Source organism: Lepidochelys olivacea, assembly GCF_965140295.1.
Source record: "Lepidochelys olivacea isolate rLepOli2 genome assembly, chromosome: 9".
Lineage (NCBI taxonomy): Eukaryota > Metazoa > Chordata > Testudines > Cheloniidae > Lepidochelys > Lepidochelys olivacea.
Window position 1 is genome coordinate 16857225 of NC_140419.1, and position 22728 is coordinate 16879952.

The 22728-nt window shown below is 41.7% G+C and overlaps 2 protein-coding genes across 2 annotated transcripts in view; one reads left to right on the forward strand and one right to left on the reverse strand.

Annotated features, from left to right (window-relative positions):
• Positions 1-22728, forward strand: part of PHC3 (polyhomeotic homolog 3) — a 104485-nt gene that overhangs the window by 54952 nt on the left and 26805 nt on the right. Inside the window, exons 7-9 of the mRNA XM_084638145.1 lie at positions 13625-13865; positions 15369-16243; positions 22333-22483. Of these exons, the coding sequence (XP_084494271.1) occupies positions 13625-13865; positions 15369-16243; positions 22333-22483 (1267 nt within the window). The remainder of the gene's footprint in view (positions 1-13624; positions 13866-15368; positions 16244-22332; positions 22484-22728) is intronic.
• LOC311525795 (A-kinase anchor protein 4-like) lies at positions 769-3135 on the reverse strand (the record flags this gene model as incomplete). The annotated part of the gene is made up of 1 exon (XM_084638146.1): positions 769-3135. The coding sequence occupies one exon, from the start codon at positions 3133-3135 to the stop codon at positions 769-771; it is 2367 nt and encodes a 788-aa protein (XP_084494272.1).

Below are 22728 nucleotides of genomic sequence, written 5' to 3' on the forward strand. Positions count from 1 at the left end.
TGGTCAGTTTCACGACTACTATTTGGAAGACAGTGGACAGCAGTAAAATTGGCAAAAATGATCTTAATGTGATGCTGCTTGAGGAAGTTCTGAGTAACAGCACAGGCAAGCACTGGGGTTATTCACTGTGAAGGAAGATTTTAAAAATAGCCTGGGAGAGTGACAGAGAAGTGGAGACATTTTTCCCTTATTCCTTGCAGGAGCTAGTAGTCTTTGAAAGGGAGAAGACACAGAAAGCTCCTTTTCTGTCCAAGATGGGGGTGGAGTTTCCAATCTATCAGACACCAACTAGTCAAAGATTGATATGAAAGATAAAATGTCCAAGCAGTGTCCAGAGACAACACCCTGGTAGAAATCACAAAAACTATCCTTTCCAAGATACTCTAGAAAGGCTTCTAACAAGGAACCTCTCTGATGGACCCTCCCCCCCCACCCCCCTTACTGCTCCACTTTGCCTCCCATCTTTTAATTTCCTCCTCACCCCACTCTAGTTTTCATATCTACCTGTGGGGAAGCAGGTTTATTGCTCTGACTAGTGCCTTGTATTTCTCACACTCTGTTGAAGTGCTTAATAAAATAGTCTTCCTTTTTAAAATTTTTTTATTGATGATCTTGCCCAGCTAGTGTATGACAACCTGTTGAATTCAATGCAGTGTTGTCTCTTGCAAATGAGTTGTGATGTTCTTATTTGTTGCGCCAGCAAAGATTTGATTTAGGCGCTTGGGCTGGGTCAAAGTAACATGAGAGGGAGGAAGAGTCGGCACTTGCTTACAGGTTAGCAAGCAACCAGTCCATCAGCCCACTACGAGGCATGTTTCCCACAGCGGCATCCATCTGTTGTTTTTCAAAGTACCTCATTACCTCTTGGAGAATATCCCCAACACTATAGTTCTTCTTGGCTGCTTTTTCAGCCAACAGAGGAAGCTTCTTCAAATCCCCTTCATTTTCATTCATGAATGACAGGTTGGGCACGTTGAAGTGGGAAGCAGCCATCCACTGGAGGATAGCCTGGAGTTCTTTGTTCAGTGTGCTGCTGTTGGTATTCTGGTTGTTCACTATCACTTCAGAACCAGATGATGAACCTGATAGCTGTTTTCCATTACCCTTGGATTGTGAATTTCTCCTGGGTGCTGCTGGCGTTTTTGAGGATGAAGCACCATATGCATTTTGTTCGTCCAACAGGTCACCTATAGCTAAATCTGGGCTGTTGTTTTTGGCCATGAATAGACACAACTTCATTACAGATTCCACCAGTTGATCAATAAATTGCTTGTTCATCTGATCCATATTGTCAAACTGATCCATGGCTGAATTGGGCTGTTTAGATAAGGCCTTTTTGCTGCACTTGCTATCATTGGTGGCAGCCTCTTTATAATTCTTGTTTGTTTCACTGGAATTGTCATCTATATTGAAACCAGCCTCACATAAGACCTTCTGGATGATTGATAACAGGATACTTGATATGTCCCCCTTTTGGGAGTCAAGTTGTTGGTGGTCATTCTTTGCCCCTGAGTACCTTGATCCAGCAGCCATTGAAAGGGACTTGGAACTATGGCTGCTCCCAGCCTTTTCAAAATGAGAATCACGAGAAACATATCCAAATGAACTGGCACCTGATTCACATGCTGAGTCTTTGCCATTTGTCTGTTGTAATAGATGTTGTTGTATCAACATTAATGCAGTCACAATGAGGTCTTTTGCGTACTTATCCATTGAGCAATGCTTTTCTGAAGCTTTGCTTGATGATGATTGACCCTTGCTGGCTCCTCGGTCTTTGTCCTTCCCTTGGTTATGCATTTCACTTTTCATTGCTGTAAATTGCATGCCTTGAGATTTGCTGTCTTGGGAGCCTGTTTTAAGTGATGTGTATGCTAGGCTTTGAGACCTGGACTGCTTATCATCCCCTGCTAGGGCTTTAAACAGGCGTTTCACCATTGCTTCCAAAATTTCAGTAGACTTTTGACTTCCTATGTTGAAAAGATTTTTCTTCACTGTGGAAACGAAATCAGAGTCTGTCATGAGCACCCCTGTGACATTATGCAGATTTTTCATGGTTGAGTCTATCAAGTCTGATATGACATCTTTGGTATGTTTGAGGATTACTTTCTTCAAAACTACGCAAGCTGGGGTTGTCTTACCATCCTTCCTTTGGACTTTCATGGTCTTCATAAATGAGAACATCATGTCTGAAGCAACCTGATTTGCATAAACCATTAACCCTTTGCTTACAGAAGTACCAGAATCATCCTGCCCAGACTGTTTTGCTTGCTGACACATTTGTTTATCTCCAGGTTTTCCTCCCTGTTTATAGCCATTTTGATTAGACATCTCACCATAGAAGAGCGATGTTCTATTAGAACCTGAAGTATCTTCCCTCTTGGTAGTCTTTTCTTGAGATGGTCTGGGGGATGATAGTTTACCCTGGGGGTCCTGTGTGCTTGCTTCAACAGCTTCATTCACCATTTGTGATGCGATTTTGCTCACAGAACCACGGGAATTGTTATTTTTCCCTGAACCATGAATCCCCTGACGTATAAACTTACTGGCAGTGCCTTCCAATTTATCTGTGATCTCTTTACGAGCCATTTGAACAACCAAAGAACAGAGCTTATTTACATAGTATGAAACATCATCTGGATCTCTCTTTCCCTTTTGGGCACCGGCAGACTTTAAAGATGTGTCACTGTTCTGGGACAACGATGGATCATTGAAGGTTTGGCTAACTTTGCGTTTCTGAGGGGCATCTGAAGGGGTCAGTGCATGCTGGAATCCAACTGCATATTTCTGAAGGTCATTGTTGAGCCAGCTCACAACGCTGAGTTCATCAGTTGAACCTTGTTTGAAAAGACATACTGCTCCTTCAGTTTTAGAATGATTTTGCTTCTCATTGTCCTTTATTACAATGACTTCTTTTTCCTCCAGATTGCCCAGATCAAGTTCATTTGAAGGTTCAGACATGCTGCTGGACTGGCTAGCAGCTTTCTTTGCTTTTGAATCTTTGTCTTTTACATTTAGGCTGGAGACATCTACAAAACAGATCACTTTCCGGTCCTGGTCCTTCTGTTCATCAGGGTTGTAGAGGTCTACTTTACACACACCTGCCTGGCTGTGTAACCAGTCAACTTCCTGAGACATTTTTGCAGGTTGATAATAGGACCGTACCCAGGACCGTAGAGTGTTCTTTTTTCAGTTGAGCTGCTGTGATGACCCTGCCAGACTCGAGATGTTGCCTCCTCTCTCAGCTTTCCATGCTCTTCTACTGCCAGATGGGATCTTCACCTGTGTTGACTAATGGTTTCTATAGCAGCAGTGACATCATAAAGAACCAGTTTCACCAACAACCAATGATGCGTTGGCAATGCTTTAGCAGTGGACTGCTATACATTTTTTTTCCTTTAGCCTGTATTAAACCTGTGTCCTTTGGGTTTGGAGGGTGTTTTCCGATAGGTGCGCTGAGGGAATGGAGACTCTTTGTGTTTTGTTTTCCATATAAACAAAAACACTTTTTCGTAAACATAAACAAGGAGTCAGCACCACTTAACAAAGAAACTTGCATTAAGCTGCATTTTCTGGATATACTGTGAATATATTGATAGTATAAGACAGAGGTTATCTTTTGATTAGAAGAGGGAATGAAGATGGTGGTAGTCTCATGGTGTTCTCCCTGAGGTGGTGACATCACAAAGATCAGTGCTCACCAATAATAGCTGAACAAAAAACCTCTAGACTTGAAAAGTGTCTTATTTCTCTTTCCATTCCCCACTTTTTTTCTCATTCTCCTTTTCTCTTCCCCTCTTTTCCTTTTGTCTTCTTCCTTCCTTTTTTTTCTTAGGACTAGCCTGTGTATCTTTCTTTTTTCCTCTACTCTGAAATAAAATAAAATCTTTAAATCGAAACACAGGGAGTGTGACTGAGATTATAAAACCAAACTAGTTCCTAATCCCTCTATTGTCAGATGATTGAAAAATCATAACATCGTAGGAATTATATTGAGAAAAGACTTTTTGTCATCTGATCTATCTCTCTATCCTGCCAGTGCAGGATTGTTCCCTAATAAAATATTTACCATAGGTTTGTGAGATTAATATTAAATCTCCCTGGTGACATTTCTGTTTGTAGATTATTGCATACCTTGTAGGTCTGGAAAGAATGGATGCTCTTGTTAAATCACTGCACTGGTACTCGGGAGATCTAGGTTCAGTTCTCAGCTTTACCACAGATCTCTTGTTAGATCATGGGCAAGTCACTTAACCAGTCTGATTCTTAATTCCCAGTTCCCCATCTGTAAATTGGGGATAACTCTTCCTTTCTTTCACCTTTTCCCTGTCTTGTCTAGTTGGATAGTAAGCTCTTCGGGGCTGTGTCTTACTACGTGTATGTACCATGCCTCGCACAATGGGACTCCAATCTAGGTTGGGTCCTCTAGGTATGATTATACTACAAATAATAATTACATACATACATATCTGTCATTGTCAGCAGTTGAGTATTTTGTATAATACTCATAACAGCGGCAATTTTCTTTCCATTATGTGGGTTTTTTTCCAGCTCAGTTTGCCTTTGTTATTGTCTACAACATAATTGTATAAAACATTTTGTTCAAAAATATTGCCCAATATTTCACAACTAATTAATGTATAGCACCAGATACCAACTAAATATGTAGATTATAGTTCATTTGACAGATAACAGGTGTAACATGATGCAGAAAAAGTGGGGTATCCTGGTCAAGTACAGGTAGTAGAGTCATAGAATCATAGAATCATAGAATATCAGGGTTGGAAGGGACCCCAGAAGGTCATCTAGTCCAACCCCCTGCTCAAAGCAGGACCAATTCCCAGTTAAATCATCCCAGCCAGGGCTTTGTCAAGCCTGACCTTAAAAACCTCTAAGGAAGGAGATTCTACCACCTCCCTAGGTAACGCATTCCAGTGTTTCACCACCCTCTTAGTGAAAAAGTTTTTCCTAATATCCAATCTAAACCTCCCCCACTGCAACTTGAGACCATTACTCCTCGTTCTGTCATCTGCTACCATTGAGAACAGTCTAGAGCCATCCTCTTTGGAACCCCCTTTCAGGTAGTTGAAAGCAGCTATCAAATCCCCCCTCATTCTTCTCTTCTGCAGACTAAACAATCCCAGCTCCCTCAGCCTCTCCTCATAACTCATGTGTTCCAGTCCCCTAATCATTTTTGTTGCCCTTCGCTGGACTCTCTCCAATTTATCCACATCCTTCTTGTAGTGTGGGGCCCAAAACTGGACACAGTACTCCAGATGAGGCCTCACCAATGTCGAATAGAGGGGAACGATCACGTCCCTCGATCTGCTCGCTATGCCCCTACTTATACATCCCAAAATGCCATTGGCCTTCTTGGCAACAAGGGCACACTGCTGACTCATATCCAGCTTCTCGTCCACTGTCACCCCTAGGTCCTTTTCCGCAGAACTGCTGCCTAGCCATTCGGTCCCTAGTCTGTAGCTGTGCATTGGGTTCTTCCGTCCTAAGTGCAGGACCCTGCACTTATCCTTATTGAACCTCATCAGATTCCTTTTGGCCCAATCTTCCAATTGGTCTAGGTCCTTCTGTATCCTATCCCTCCCCTCCAGCGTATCTACCACTCCTCCCAGTTTAGTATCATCCGCAAATTTGCTGAGAGTGCAATCCACACCATCCTCCAGATCATTTATGAAGATATTGAATAAAACCGGCCCCAGGACCGACCCTTGGGGCACTCCACTTGATACCGGCTGCCAACTAGACATGGAGCCATTGATCACTACCCGTTGAGCCCGACAATCTAGCCAGCTTTCTACCCACCTTATAGTGCATTCATCCAGCCCATACTTCTTTAACTTGCTGAAAAGAATACTATGGGAGACCGTGTCAAAAGCTTTGCTAAAGTCAAGAAACAGTCATTTAGGCCCAGGGGATAAAAATATAAAAGCTTCCATAAGAATTAAATGCTGGCAAAATTCTGGAACCACTAACATAACTGAATACTCTCTGAAATTAAATAATTTAAAGTATCATTTATATTTAGAAATAGTATTTCTTTTCTCTTTTCTTTGATACCTTAGTTCACTGGGTATGTGGAAAATGCCTCTCGTTGCCTGGTAACCATGCATATATCCATTTTAGGTTGATGTCAAACTGATAAAATTTGGTTGCCTGAAGCTAGGCACAGGTATCCAGGTAAAAGTGATCTAATTGTTTGGGATATTGTGTTTAATTCTCATAATGAATCTCAAAACAGGAGCAGAAGGGGTTCAGAGATGAGCAACCAAATTGATTGCAGGCATGGAAGTGTTTTTGGAAGGATGAGAGATTGAAAAGTTTGGGATTGTTTAGAGAAGAATAGTAGAGAACATGGAGATGTATAAAATAGGGAACAGTGTATTAAAGATAAACTGGGGGTGTGTCTGTTTATTCTTTCTCGTAATATGTGAACAAGGAGACATGAGATGGAATTAAAAAGATCACATTTGAAAAGTGTAAAAGAAAATACTTCAAAATTGCTATGAGATATCATTGATGCTAAGGACTTTATAGGATTCACAAAAGGATTGAATATTACTGGTGGGGATGTAGTGTTGCCTCTTATTAAGGTTGCATGACACTTCCCATTGTAAGACCCTGTTTTCAGTAGCTTATAATTTTTGCAAAACTTTTACCATTTAAGTTGAAACTTTCCATGCTGGGTGTCTGCCCCAAGCACTCTCTTTCTATCTCTGTTTGTGTTTGTTGAAATCTCAGTCCAAATGGTTGTCATTTCCAAGAAAAATATGTTGGTTTGCCCTGGTAAAAAAATTCTTCATATTTCCTTTGAGAAGCTCTAGAGTACACATGCTTTGGAGCAGAGAGTTGAAAGGAGGTAATCTTTATATCAGGGATGTACCTTTTGCTATCCCTGTGAAAATCCACTGAAATTTGACCAAAATATAAACCTTTGGAAAAATAATCGGTTTTCACGTTCTCACTAGAGACTTGTCAGAGCTTATCAGCTAAATTCCCCAAAGAGTCTCCTTGCTCCAAGCAGAGTAGAAGGGGAAAATCTGGACTGGGGTGTTGCTGTGGGTAGGCTTGGGTCCTGACACCATAACTCCTAAGTGTGTCAAATTGGGCACCCAAAATGAATGGAAACTTTTCACTTAATCTCTTTGTATCTCAGTTCCTCACCTGTAAAATGGGGATAATACCACCTCCTCACCTCACAGGGGTGTTGTGAAGATTGATTAATTATTTGTGAAGCATGCAGATAATATAGTGATGAACACCATAGAAAATCCCAGGAGGAAATTAATAATTCTGTCTTCAGAGCAGGGTTTGAATAGTGTGCAATAACTAAGACATGGGGCCACACAATGAATAATGAGAAGAAAAAAAATATTGAAAGGCTGCTCATTAACTGAGTGCCATCTATCCTGTGCACTGAATGAAACAGGTTCCTGGAGAAAAATAGTATGTGGTCACGTAATTAAAGAGTGTAGTGTAATGCATATGGACAAGAAGGCTGAATGAAGGTTGCAGTTCTGCAGATGTGGCATTTGCCGCATTGTGCTCCAGAAGCTGTCTTCATTTTTTTAAAATGGTTTCTATCCCTTGTGGTTGCAAAAACAGTGAATAGTTAAAGTCGATTTCTTAAAGTGCTCTTAAAGTCTATTTCTTTACTCCACCCCCGATGAAGGGATTAGTGCTGAAATCGGCCTTGCTGGGTCTAATTTGGGGTACTGTGGACACAATTCGACAGTATTGGCCTCCAGGAGCTATCCCAGATTGCTTAGTTGTGACCGCTCTGGACAGCGCTCTCAACTCAGATGCACTAGCCAGGTATACAGGAAAAGGCCCGCGAACTTTTGAATCTCATTTCCTGTTTGGCCAGCGTGGCGAGCTCACCTGCACAGATCACCATGCAGAGTCCATCATCACAGGAGACCATACAGTCCCAGAGTCACCAAAGAGCTCCAGCATGGACCAAACGGGAGGTACAGGATCTGATTGCTGTATGGGGAGATGAATCGGTGCAGGCAGAACGCTGTTCGAAAAGACGAAATATTTGAAAAAATCTCCAATGGCATGAAGGACAGAGGCTATAACAGAGACCTGCAGCAGTGCCGCGTGAAAATTAAGGAGCTCAGGCAAGCCTACCAAAAAACCAGAGAGGCAAATGGCTGCTCCGGTTCAGAGCCCCAGACATGCTGCATGCCATTCTAGGGGGTGCAGCCACCACTACCCCAACCCTATACTTTGACTCTGTCCAAGGAGTGAGAGGCAATATGGAAGCGGGTTTTGCGGGCGAGGAAGTTGAGGAGGAGGAGGAGGTTGTAGATAGCTCACAGCAAGGAAGTGGAGAAACCAGTTTCCCCAGCAGCCAGAATCTCTTTATCACCTTGGACCTGGACCCAGTTCCCCCTGAACCCACCCAAGGCGGGCTCCTGGACTTTGAAGGCAGAGAAGGGATCTCTGGTGAGTGTACCTTTGTAAATATTATACATTGTTTAAAAGCAAGCGTGTTTACTGATTAATTTGCCCTGGCATTTGCGGCCAGTACAGCTACTGGAAAAGTCTGTTTAACGTGTCTGGGGATGGAGCGGAAATCCTCCAGGGATATCTCCATAAAGCTCTCCTGGATGTACTCCCAAAGCCTTTGCAAAATGTTTCTGGGGAAGGCAGTCTTATTCTGTTCTCCATGGTAGGACACTTTACCACGCCAGGCCAGTAGCACGTAGTCGGGAATCATTGCAGAACAAAGCATTGCAGCGAATGGTCCCGGTGTTTGCTGGCATTCAAACAACATCCGTTCTTTATCTCTCTGTGTTACTCTCAGGAGAGTGATATAATTCATGGTCACCTGGTTGAAATAGGGTGGTTTTAGTAAGCGGACATTCAGAGGTGCCCGGTCCTGCTGGCAGTTTGCCTGTGGCTGAACAGAAATTTTCCCCGCTGTTAGCCACGCAGTGGGAGGAGGGGTGAAGTCATCATCCCAGAGAATTGGGTGTGTGTGGGCAGGGGAGAAGGGGGTTAGTTGGGTTTCTGCTGCACATGAACCCGGAAACCGCAGCTCCTCCTTTTAAAATTGCCAACCCATTTTTAATGGCCAACCCAACGGCTACTTCGTATGGGAAATGAGGGCGCTGCTATTTGAAGCCATTCCCACATGTTATGAGGGTTAAAGAAGCCAAAGGACTGTGGCTTACCATGGCTGCCTGCAAGCCGAATTCTGTTACTCAGCCCTGCGTGAGAGATCTCTCACACCAAACCGGCATACCCTCAATAAGAGGCAAAATGCAACCTTGAAATGAAATGCAATGTGCTATGTAATGTTAACAGCAAGGTTTACCGTGAAAGAGTGTACCCATTGTTCTATAAAAGTGTCTTCTTAACTACCACTCTCCCTTTTTTTTTTTCCCTCCACCAGCTGCATATGTTTCTCCTTCCCAGAGGCTAGCGAAGATTAGAAGGTGGAAAAAACACACTCGCAATGAAATGTTCTCTGACCTCATGCTGTCCTCCCACACTGACAGAGCACAGCAAAATACGTGGAGGCAGACAATCTCAGAGTGCAGGAAAATACAATATGACCGCGAGGAGAGGTGGTGGGCTGAAGATGGCAGGTGGCGTTGGCTTCCTGAAAGAAGACAGGAGTCAATGCTCAGACTGCTGGAGGATCAAACTCATATGCTCCAGCGTATGGCTGAGCTGCAGGAAAGGCAGCAGGAGCACAGACCGCCACTACAGCCCCTGTGTAACAAACCGCCTTCTTCCCCAATTTCCATAGCCTCCTCACCTAGACGCCCAAGAACGCGGTGGGGGGGGCCTCCGGCCACCCAGCCACTTCACCCCATAGGATGACCAAGCAACAGAAGGCTGGCATTCAATAATTTTTAAAGTTTTCAAGTGCTGTGTGGCCTTGTCCTTCCCTCCTCCACCATCCCATCCGGTGCTTCCCTCCTCCATTAGCCCTCCCCGGGCTACCTTGGCAGTTATCCCCCTGTTTGTGTGATGAATAAATAAATAATGCATGAATGTGAAGCAACACTGGCGTAATTGCCTGTGCAAGATCGAAGGGGGGAGGGGAGGGTGCTTAGCTTACAGGAAAGTAGAGTGAACCTGGTGGGGGAGGGGACTCCATCAAGGAGAAACAAACAGAACTTTCACACCATAGCCTGACCATTCCTGAAACTAGCTTTCAAAGGTTCTCTGATGCGCACTGCATCCTCCTGTACTCTTCTAACCGCCCGGGTGTCTGGCTGCACGTAGCCAGCAGCCAGGCGATATGCCTCAACCTTCCACCCCGCCATAAACGTTTCCCCCTTACTCTCACAGATATTGTGGAGCGCACAGCAAGCAGTAATAACAGTGGGAATATTGGTTTTGCTAAGGTCTAAATGACTCAGTAAACTGCGCCAGCATGCTTTTAAACACCCAAATTCTACCACCATTCTGCACTTGCTCAGCCTATAGTTGAACAGCTCCTGACTACTGTCCAGGCTGCCTGTGTATGGCTTCATGAGCCATGGCATTAAGGGGTAGGCCAGTCCCCAAGGATAACTATAGGCATTTTAACATCCCCAATGGTTATTTTCTGGTCTGGAAAGTAAGTCCCTTGCTGCAGCTGTTGAAACAGACCAGAATTCCTGAAGATGCGAGCGTCATGTACCTTTCCCAGCCATCCCACTTTGATATTGGTGAAACGTCCCTTATGATCCACCAGTGCTTGCAGCACCATTGAAAAGTACCCCTTGCGGTTTATGTACTCTCTGCCTTGGTGCTCCGGTGCCAAGATAGGGATATGGGTTCCGTCTATCGCTCCACCACAGTTAGGGAATCCCTTTGCAGCAAAGCCATCCACTATGACCTGCACATTTCCCAGAGTCACTACTCTTGATATCAGCAGCTCAGTGATTGCGTTGGCTACTTGCATCACAGCAGCCCCCACAGTAGATTTGCCCACTCCAAATTGATTCCCGACTGACCGGTAGCTGTCTGGCATTGCAAGCTTCCACAGGGCTATTGCCACTCGCTTCTCAACTGTGAGGGCTGCTCTCATCTTGGTATTCTTGTGCCTCAGGGAAGGGGAAAGCAAGTCACAAAGTTCCATGAAAGTGCCCTGACTCATGCAAAAGTTTTGCAGCCACTGGGAATCGTCCCAGACCTGCAACACTATGCAGTCCCACCAGTCTGTGCTTGTTTCCCGGGCCCAGAATCGGCGTTCCATGCCATGAATCTGCCCAATTGACACCATGATGTGCACATTGCCGGGGCCTGTACTTTGTGAGAAGTCGATGTCCATGTCCTCATCACTCTCATCACCGCGCTGCAGTCGCCTCCTCCTCACCTGGTTTTGCTTTTCTTGCAGGTTATGATTCTACATATCATGCTGGATAATGCGCGCGGTGTTTATAGTGCTCATAATTGCCGCGGTGATCTGAGCAGGCTCCGTGTTCCCAGTGCTATGGCGTCAGCACTGAAAAAAGGCATGAAACGTTTGTCTGCCATTGCTCTGATGGAGGGAGGGGCGACTGACAACACGGCTTCCAGGATTGGCTTCCAGGGAATTAAAATCAACAAAGGGGGTGGCTTTGCATCAAGGAGAAACAGAATGGCCCCCTCAAGGATAGAACTCAAAACCCTGGGTTTAGGAGGCCGTTGATTTCACGGAGGGAGGGAGGAAAGGGGGAGAAAATGAATACAAAACAAATCTGGTCTATTTCTTGTTTTGATCCACTTCATCTATCTTTATAGATCTTGCTGGCAGCAGACGGTGCAGTACGACTGCTAGCCATGGTCATCTCCTGGGTGCTCGGCAGAAAATGGTGCAGTATGACTGCTGGCCATCGTCATCTCCTGGCTGCTCATTAGAATACGGTGTAGTATGACTGCTGTCAGGACTGAATCGCCATGAAACTTAAAAGTGACTGAGTCACTCCCACGTTTGCCCAGGTGCCCCTGACCGACCTCACTGAGGTCGGCTAAAAGAGCACCCTGGATTATGGTGACAATGGCTACCAGTCATACTGCACTGTCTGCTGCCAAAAGGGAATGAGCTGCTGCTGTGTAGCAATGCAGTACCACGTCTGCCAGCACCCAGGAGACATACGGTGACGGTGAGCTGAGCGGGCTCCATGCTTGCCATGGTATGGCGTCTGCACGTGTAACACAGGAAAAAAGGCACGAAACAATTGTCTGCCGTTGCTTTCATGGAGAGAGGGAGGGAAGAGGGGGTCCTGACAGTATGTACCCAGAACCATCCGCAACAATGTTTTTGCCCCATCAGGCATTGAGATTTCTTCACGGAATTCAAATGGGCGGCAGAGACTGTGGGAACTGTGGGATAGCTACCCACAGTGCAACGCTCTGGAAGTCGACGGTTGCCTCGGTACTGTGGACGCACTCTGCTGACTAAATGCATTTAGAGCATATGTGTGGGGACACACACAATCGACTGTGTAAAAATGCTTTCTACAAAGCCGACTTCTATAAATTCGACCTAATTTTGTAGCCTTAGAGTCAGATATTTTTCCAAGATGCCACAAAATTTGGCATTTTTGTCATGGAATTGGCCACTTTGTTGCAGCCATGTGCCTCATGTATTGTTCTGTCTCGCAGCCATGCCTAGACCTTCCTGTAGTTGCCTCTTGATTTCCAGCTTTCCCTCTGGATTACAGAATACACTCCTTGCATTGTTGCATGTATCCAGGCAGCCAGGGATAGAGGAAACAGGTTAGTCCAGTTTACAATCAGGGAGCAGTAGGCTGGGTTGCCTGGAGAATGGCACAGCAGCCAACAACTGGAGAGCTGGAGATGTGAGTTACTGAAACTGGCTACCAACTCTCCTTTCTCCAGCACGAATTGCAGAGAAAGAGCTTCTGAGCTAGATTGCCTGGATAACATTGTGGGAGCTGAGATCTGGGTAGAGACCGGGCCACCTAAAGAACATAACAGAAAAATCCATTGTCAAAAATAATCATTTTTGAAAGTAATCATTGACTAATTTTATGTTCCATGAGACATAGTTATGTATATTGTGCATCAAGGTGGGAATAAAGGGTGTTTCATTGTGACAGAATAAATTAACGTTGCACAATTAGAGGGCTCGCCACGGAATTTAAGGATGCTTTCAGAAGAATATGGTCCTGTTTTGTGACACAGGACGCTGACTAAAGTTAAACAACCTCTCTTAATATACACATGTTGGTGATTGTGTCTTTACAGTATTGAAAAAATGCAATAATGTATCTCTTTAAATTGTAAAGAAACAGCAATATTGGAGCAATTTGTCAGACTCCAAATCAAATCAGAGAAAAGTTGTTTTCCAACCATTACAGTTTCTTTTCAAAAGACTGGAAAGAATGGAGGCCTTTGCCATAAAGCTTGTAAAGATCAGCACTTGGAAAATATTTCCTTTGTCATCAGTTTAAAGCTGAATTGAATGGTAGTCTTCTGTCTTACCTGAAATTATGTGATTTGTAAAATGCCCTGATACTAACTTGTGTAGTTTTTTTTTTTACAGATATGTTGGTATCATTTGATGAAATGCATCAGATAAAGTAAATAACTATTGTCATCTTTGTCTTTAATGTATTAGATTTGTAGCTATACTTTTCATATTTGGTTCTTTTCTCAGGTTCAGAACTTAACATTGCGCAGTCAGAAGTTGGGTGTATTGTGTGGTTCACAGAATGGCCCACCAAAGAGCAATAGTCAAGCTCAGTCATTGGCTCTGTGTACTAATAAAACTGTAACTGGTACCAAGGCCAGCCAACTGGATTCTCCAGACAGCAACAGAAAAGGAGAGAGCCCAACTTCTGAGTGTCGAAGTACATCTGTCACACGGACATCAAGTATACATCAATTAATAACACCAGGTGTGATTAAGCTTTAGCTTTTAAAAGGTTGTTAAAAGTTCACCCTGTCATTTAGAGCCCACAAGCAAGTGTCTAATATCTCAAATATTCATTGAATGTTTGAGGTCTTAAATCACTTGGAGATGAATAATTACTTTCAGTGGTGCTTAAAAAATTTTATCTTAGAATTCTCTATGCCTTCACAGAGAAGGGCAGGAGAGAGAGAAAAAGAATTCAAAAAGGAGCATGATTGTGTGTGTGTGTGTGCGCGTGTATTATCCAGGGTGGTGGTAGTTACGATATTTCTGTTGCATTAGCACCCAAAGGCCCAATCATCAGGACACCATTGTGCTCAACAATGCATAAACTTCATAGGTAGATCTGTGCCTGCCTCAGAGAGTTTATAATCTAGTTTACAAGAAGTCAAGAAAATGAGCATGACGAAAAAAAGTGGGGAGCTAGAGGATGAGGTTAACCAAGCTAAGACTATGCACTTAGGTTGGCTATTGCATAATTTAATAATTCCAGCTGGTTCAAAGAGTAGAAATTTTGCCATGGTAAGTGGGCTGAGTGGGGCTGGTGAGCCAGACCTGCTGAATTTCAGGCTTCTTGAGAGAGAGAGAGAGAGAGAGAGATAGAGGTTGCAAGGCAGACAGCTCTTGAATTTTTGACCCCCATTGTTGTCAGTCAGGAAAGTAACCTATCCCCTACTTTATCATTTGATATCTAATTTTTTTAAAATTTATTTTTTAAATGAAAGAGAAAACAGGTAGGGCTGGGAAGAGGTATGGAGAAAAGGAAGGGTATGCCCCAGAGGAAAATCTCAGGCATTTCAATTTCCCAGGGTAGGCAGTTATGACAAGGAGTCACTGGCTCCTTTGTGAGGAAGGGAAGTACATCTCTGAAAATGAGGCCACTTTTTAGGTTCCTAATTATTAATTAGTTGCATAACCTTAGGCACTTAGTTTTTACAGACTTAGTCTAAATGTTCTAAATTAAAACTCTTTCAGTCCAATATTTTTAAAAACCTATTTTTAAATAGCACTGACCGACATTAAGTTAGCAATTTTAATCAAACCTTATTGACTCTAAAGTACTTACCTCTTTTATATTATAATTATTTTAAAGCAGGTAAATGCTGTTCTTTTCAAAGTTGAGGATGGTATTTTTTAACTAAAAGTCTTATTAACAATAGTCTTAGAACTGGTGGCAGAAAGATAGATGTCTTTCTATAAAAGCATTAATGTATCTAAAACATGTTGTTTAATTGTTCATTGCTGTATTTCACTTTGGAATTTACCAAAATAAATGCATTATGTTCACGTGTTATATTTGAGACACAGTATATGATTGAAGAGGATATCTTCTAATGTATTTCTAAGTTGTGCTCATCTGAAAGGCTTGGTCAAGTTCTGTGCTGATTTTAGTCATCTGATGTGAAAATTTTCCTCATTTAAATATTTATTGTAATGTTCTTGGAACTTAAGTAAACAAATACTAATGGTCATTTTTTCCCCCTCACAGCTTCATATTCTGCAATTCAACCTCATTCTCTAATAAAACATCAGCAGATACCTCTTCATTCACCACCTCCAAAGATTTCCCATCATCAGCTGATATTACAACAGCAGCAAGTTCAGCCAATCACACTTCAGACTCCTCCCAATCAGGAACCATCTCCATCACAGCACTATGTTCCACTCCAAAGCCATGGTCTTCCTCCAGTTCCCAATAGTGTCCAGTCACAACACTGCTCACCTGTTCACATACATCCTCCTCCTTTAACAATATCTCCTACTCCGTCCCAGTCAGCTCAGCAGTCAGTAGTGGTGTCTCCTACACCTGCACACTCACCTAGTCAGTCACCCACCATAATTATTCATCCACAAGCACTTATTCAGTCACAACCACATCCTCTTATGCCATCAGCTCTACAGTCAGAGCAAAACCCACAGCAGCCCACTACTAGTCCGGTACGACCAGTAGCACAACACCTTAATCTTCCATCCCATTTTACAGTTCCACCTTCCCCAGTAGTACACATTGGACCAGTAGATCAGCCGAACTTGATGTCCCCAGGCCAGCAGATAGTGTCTCCAACACCACACCAGCAATATCCAACCTTACAGTCCGTGCCAATCCCAGTTGCAACCCCTCCACATCTGTCAACATCTCCAACCCAGATTCAGCAACTGCCCTTGCAATCTGTGCAGTCTTTACAAATGCAGCCTGAAATTCTATCCCAAGGCCAGGTTTTGGTGCAAAATACTTTGGTTTCTGAGGAGGAGCTTCCTGCTGCAGAAGCTTTGGTCCAGCTGCCATTTCAGACTCTTCCACCACCACAGACTGTTGCAGTAAACCTTCAAGTACAACCATCGGTACCTGTTGAAACCCCTGTGGTAAGCCCTCAGAAATTTCCTTTTTGATGTTTAACTGAAAGTGAAAAACCCTTTTTCCAACAACATTCTATTATGGCCATAGATGACAAAAATCTCTTGTGTGTGTAAGGAAAGAAGAATCTGTTCTCAAAATCATTTACAGGTTTGGTAAAACTGGCATTACTGCATGGCACCTGAACAAAGTGGTGTGTTGAAAAGCTGGCTCCCAGTCTGACACTCATTTTATTGCTGTATAAGCAAGTAATATTACTCTCTTTGCAGAACTGACTTTTCCATTTTGAAACCATATCCTTTGAAGAAAATGTTTTGTTGTTGTTCAAAACCAAGTGAAAATTGAGTGAAGCCCAGGAATATGAGCCAAATGTCAGACAGCCTTTTGGGGCATATTCTGCATCCTACCACAAGTTCTACTTGAGTTCATTTGAAGGAGATGGAGGTTCACAGAGAACTGCACAGGAACAGCTGTAACTTACACCACTGTCATAAGGTCCCTCAGGGAATTAATAGCTCCCCCATACCCGTGGAATGTCATTAACATAATCCCTTCTTCCCCTTATGCCGGAGTGGGGAACAGTTGGTGCAAGAGCTGTCTCCACCAGGTTTATGCCAGTGGAAAGTTCCCCTCTGGACTATGAAATTTTGGCCCTCTATATTAAATACAGTGCAATTTTAATATTCAGATACATTTGTCTAATCAAGGCTTTGGGAATTTTCAATATAATAGACATCAGGGAACATAAAAGCAAGTTATGGGTAACTGAATTTTGGATAGTTCAGTTGGTACTGTAACTGAAAAGCCTCTCCACCAAGAGAGATTTAGGGAATGTTTATGCCCACTTTGTGTTGACAGCCACTGCCCTAATCAAGTTGTTCTTTGCTAGTCTTAGCTCTTATTATTTTTTAGTTGTTGTTTTCAGTTGTGGCTCAGTCATTTTGACCTTGATTCGGCAAAGCACTTAAGAAGGTGCTTAACAGCAAGCATGAGTAGTCCCATTTAAGACAGTGGAATTACTCACATGTTTAAAGATAAGACTATGCTTAAGTGTTTTGCTGGATTAGAACCTTTGTCATCTGGTTTTCCTGATGTGCGCCTACTTGACAGCTCCTATTGCTGTCATAATTAAAGCACTTACTCATTCACTCACCATCCACCTATGCATTTCCATTGATTTTTTCACTCATTCACACTGACAAAATATTATTTTTCATTCAGGCATATTTTCTTATATATTCATAAATACATTTATTTCCTCACACACTATATGTTCTTTGTGGTGTTGCATGTGTCCATCTATTAAATATTGAAAGGGTGGTGTTATGTTTCAAACTGGAAATATTAGAAACATTTAGAAATATTAAAATTAAAGAAATATTAAACAGGCGAGAATTTACACCGAAAAGAGCATCAAAGGTGAAAAACTAAGAATGGAAATCAAACATCTATACTTATCAATACACACAAGGAAAATGAATAAGCCCTCTATGCTCACATAATGGTGGAGGAGGGAAGATAATTTAGAGAAGGTTTATTAGATAAATAATGCGCCTAAGCTTATTTAGACTTGAAAAAAATGGTGAAAATACATAAGGGAAACACTGACATCTTCATTACCTTTTAATATTATATGTAAGAGAGGCAGAGTATAAATCACTGTTCAGCCAGCCAGCTGGGATCATCCCCAATGAGCTTGTGAAAAATATTTGACTTGAACCAGAAGTGTGTTTAAATTCTTTGGATTGTACAGGATTATATTTCAATATACATACAAAAATAAGATGTCCTTCCCCTGCCCCCGCCCCAGTTTCCTATTCTGTGACCAGCTGTTTTTCATAAGCTCAGTAGGGGTCTCTTGTATCCGTCACAGCTTGAGTTCTGATGGGCCAGCAATTTAACTGTAACTGTTCCAAAGAACATTTCCAAAGAGAGTTAGTGCTACTATAATTAGGGATGTCAAGCGACTACAAAAATTAATTGCGCTGTTAAACAATAATAGAATACCATTTATTTAAATATTTTTGGTTGTTTTCTACATTTTCAAATATATTCATTTCAGTTACAACACAGAATACAAAGTGTACAATGCTCACTTTATTTTTTATTACAGATATTTGCACTGTAAAAAACAAAAGAAATAGTATTTTTCAATTCACATAATACAAGTACTGTAGTGCAATCTCTTTATCATGAAAGTTGAATTTACAAATGTTGAGTTATGTACCAAAAAAACCTGCATTCAAAAATAAAACAGTGTAAAACTTTAGAGCCTACAAGTCCACTCAGTCCTACTTCAGCCAATCACTCAGACAAACAAGTTTAGTTACAATATGCAGAAGATAATGCTGTTTGCTTCTTGTTCACAATGTCACCTGAAAGTGAGAACAGGCGTTGGCATGGCGCTGTTGTAGCAGGAGTCACAAGATATTTACATGCCAGATGTGCTAAATATTCATATGTCCCTTGATGCTTCAACCATCATTCCAGCGGACATTTGTCCATGCTGATGACAGGTTCTGCTCGATTTACGATCCAAAGCAGAGTGGACCATCGCATGTTCATTTTCATCATCTGAGTCAGATGCCACCAGCAGAAGTTTGATTTTCTTTTTTCGTGGTTCGGGTTCTGTAGTTTCTGCATCGACGGGTTGCTGTTTTAAGACTTCTGAAAGCATGCTCCACACCTTGTCCATCTCAGATTTTGGATGGCACTTCAGATTCTTAAACCTTGGGTCAAGTGCTGTAGCTATTTTTAGAAATCTCACATTGGTACCTTCTTTGCGTTTTGTCAAATCTGCTGTGAAAGTGTTCTTAAAACGAACATGTGTTGGGTCATCATCCAAGACTGCTATAACATGAAATATATGACAGAATGCTGGTAAAACAGAACAGGAGAGACACAATTCCACCCCCCCCCCCCAAGGAGTTCAGTCACAAATTTAATTAACGCATTTTTTTTTTAATGAGCATCATCAGCATGGAAGCATGTCCTCTGGAATGGTGGCTGAAGCATGAAGGGTCATACCAATGTTTAGCATATCTGGCACGTAAATACCTTGCAACGCCAGCTCCAAAAGTGCCATGCAAACACCTGTTCTCACTTTCAGGTGACATTGTAAATAAGAAGCAGGCAGAAGTATCTCCTGTAAATATAAACAACTTGTTTGTCTTAGCGATTGCCTGAACAAGAAGTAGGACTGAGTGGACTTGTAGGCTCTAAAGTTTTACGTTGTTTTGGTTTTGAGTGCAGTTATGTAACAAAAAAAATCTATATTTGTAAGGTACACTTTCATGATAAAGAGATTGCACTATAGTACTTGTATGAAGTGAATTGGAAAATACTCTTTCTTTTGTTTATCATTTTTACAGTGCAAATATTCGTAATAAAAAATAATACAAAGTGAGCACTGTACACTTGCTTTTCTGTGTTGTAATAGAAATCAATATATTTGAAAATGTAGAATAACATCCAAAAATATTTAATAAATTTCAATTGGTATTCTATTGTTTAACTGCGATTAATTGTGATTAATTTTTTTAAGTTAATCATATGAGTTAACTGCGATTAATCAACAGTTCTAACTGTAATGTGAACAAGATTATGTATTATTTGCTTCTGATCTTTTATTCTGATGTATTCAGACATGTATTATTTATACAGTGGACTTCTTCTAAATTCTTCCCCTCTTCCCTGATCACAAATACTTGGAAACTATATGCATTTTTCTTACAGACCTTTTATGTGGAAAAGGACTATTGTCTGTCTGTATGACCGTGCTTAATATTCCTGAAGCAGAACAGGGGTATCAAACTCTTTCCATGTGGAGGACTGAATTCCATTTTTAATTATAATCTGTGGGTCAGAGTATACATTTAGGACTGTATACTACCCTCAGTGGAACTCCCTGATGTGAATGGGAGGTTTGCACAAATATCAAGTGTAGAATATGACCTTTATATAGCAGTAAACTTTTAGGACTGGATTTTGGTGCCCTTTCTCATAATGAGCAGTCCCATTGATTTTAACAGGACTACTTGTAGAGTAAGGTCCTGTTCTAAGGATGTTATCAGAGGATGGCTAACAATTATCATTATTTATTATGTTATTTAGTATTATGTATTCAGGACCCCAGGTGTTCATTCCTTTTTGTTTCTCTATCTTCCCTATCCTCCTTTTTTTTTTTGTTCTTTCTCTCTTCTCCATCTGCAACTCTCTCTCTCTTTCTTCCTTCTGGATTTCATCTCTGCAGCAGCTCTCTTCTACCCTCATGATCTTCACTCTCACCATCTACTAAAATGATCAGTTGTGAAATAGCTAATGCTGACATTTAAAGCATCATCATTAGGCTTTAGACATAACACCCCAATGAGATTAATGGTGCAGGGGAATTCACACCTTTCATAGGCTTTGTTTCAGGCTATCACCAGACTGAGGAAAATACTACTGTAGTTATTGTTTGATCTGCATTTGGAAGGTAATGTTAATCCCAGTCCCCTGTTAGTTTAGGCAGGGACAAGACCTGGGGATGGAAGCAAGGTGTCTCTTGACAGCTTGGAGTTGAACTCCCTAATCTCCTGAGTTGACTGTCAGTAAATCACTTCAATGTACATTATAGTGTTGGAGAAAATAATTTATAACAACTTTAGCTGGCAAACTTGGCATGTTCTCTTGAAATCCTTGTTTTGCTTACTGTAGTATGCAGCTGTATGAGAAGGAAAGCACTCTGGTGTTTGCACATAATTTTGGAGACCTTGTACATTAAAGACTCCAAACTGAATTGATTCTTGCTCTCAGTTCAGAAATATTGATTGTAAAATATAACTTCCCCTATTAACATGAAGCCTTTTTTGTTTGATACTGTGAATCTCTGTATTTTTAATGAAAAGGTATAATTTGTAAACTCTTTACCTAAGATTGTATAAAAAAAATGACATTAAAAGAATGTTAAGTTTACAAAGTCAAACACTCAAAAGTTAGGAAATGGCAGAATTAAGGTTGCCTGTGCCATCTTTAATTTGACCCCCTTGTGCGTATGCATTATGATAGTGTTTAATGGAATGATCTCACATTTTTCCCGTAGGACCCCTCCTTTTCTATGCATCCTGAACGCCAGCAGGGCGAGCATTGTGAGCACAGGAGAGATAGTTATCCTGCTCTCAGTTCCTGTGCCTGGTGCCCCAAGAGCTGGGAGGAGAAATTGATGGGAAGGTCTCACTCAGACCCTGCAGACCCAGGATGGCGCATGCTCAGTAGAGACAGAATCTTCAGAGAATTTAGCTGCCTAACTCTAACAAATCTCCACTGGCCATGTGCAAACTGCAATTTTCAGAGGCTTATAACCTGACCAAACGTGGGTGGACTTTCATGAGGATGTTAAAAGTCACATCCCTCATTCCCAGGTGACCCCACCTGCCAAATTTCAAGTACTTCTGGTCTAAAGCATGGGGATGATAGAACTTCTTAATGAAACAGTTATAAGATTTTTTTTTAACATGGGCAAAACATTGCATTTTCCCCTAAACTCATTCTGAGAAATCGGTGTACAGTGTTTGCTGAAACTTTCCAAAAACATTCAGTATGAGGCAGACACACTTGGCACATTAAATTTTAGCTGAAACAGTTAGTTTGGCAAAATTATAAACAATGAAAATAGGGATCTTATAATGTAAAGTGTTGCGATTTCAATCCATGTCCTCTTTACCAAGATTGCCATTCTGTTTTATTGCTTAAATCTAGTGATAGTCTTTAAATATATATAATAAAACATGGAAGACTAGAAAGATTAGAGATTGGGAGGGCCAGTTAAGTTCTGTGGACCACCTGTCTGTGAAGAGAATGGTATACATGTCTTAGAATTTGGCTGATAGTTTTGCTCTCATTATTACTATGCCATCAGAATCCACTCATGGATAGATGGGGGGGGGGGAGGAGCGTGTCTGTAGTGTGGAAAAATGAAAGTATATTATTAACAGGTGATAATATATTTTTAAAAATCAATTGGAAATTTGTTTGTCAAGATTACATTCATGTATCTGTTTTGGGGTGCTATGGAAGAATGGAAATCTTTCTTAAACCAGTGATCTGTTCAATGCAGATTTACCAAGTGGAGAACGTGTGTGAGGAAGAGATGCCAGAGGAGTCCGAATGCGTCCGTATGGTTAGAACCCCGACCCCACCAACCTTGTCTCCACCAGTCATAACCTTAGGGAATGGCGAGGAGCTTGCTTCAGAGGAGTCTTTGTCAGGTGAGTGCAAGTGCAGAGACTGGTGGAATTAGGTCAGCTTTTCTGCCTGAATCTCTTTCTGATCAGGTAACTTTCCTAGCTTGAAATGTTTAAAGCAAAAGTATCTGACTTTCACCTGTTTTTACGGTTTAATGAGAGAGTTCTCTAAGTTAATGAAGCTTCATGAAATATACTAGAAGGCAGGATGGTAGAATGATGTATTCAATTATAAAGAAATATATGAAAAAATTTTAATTTTAAGAAAG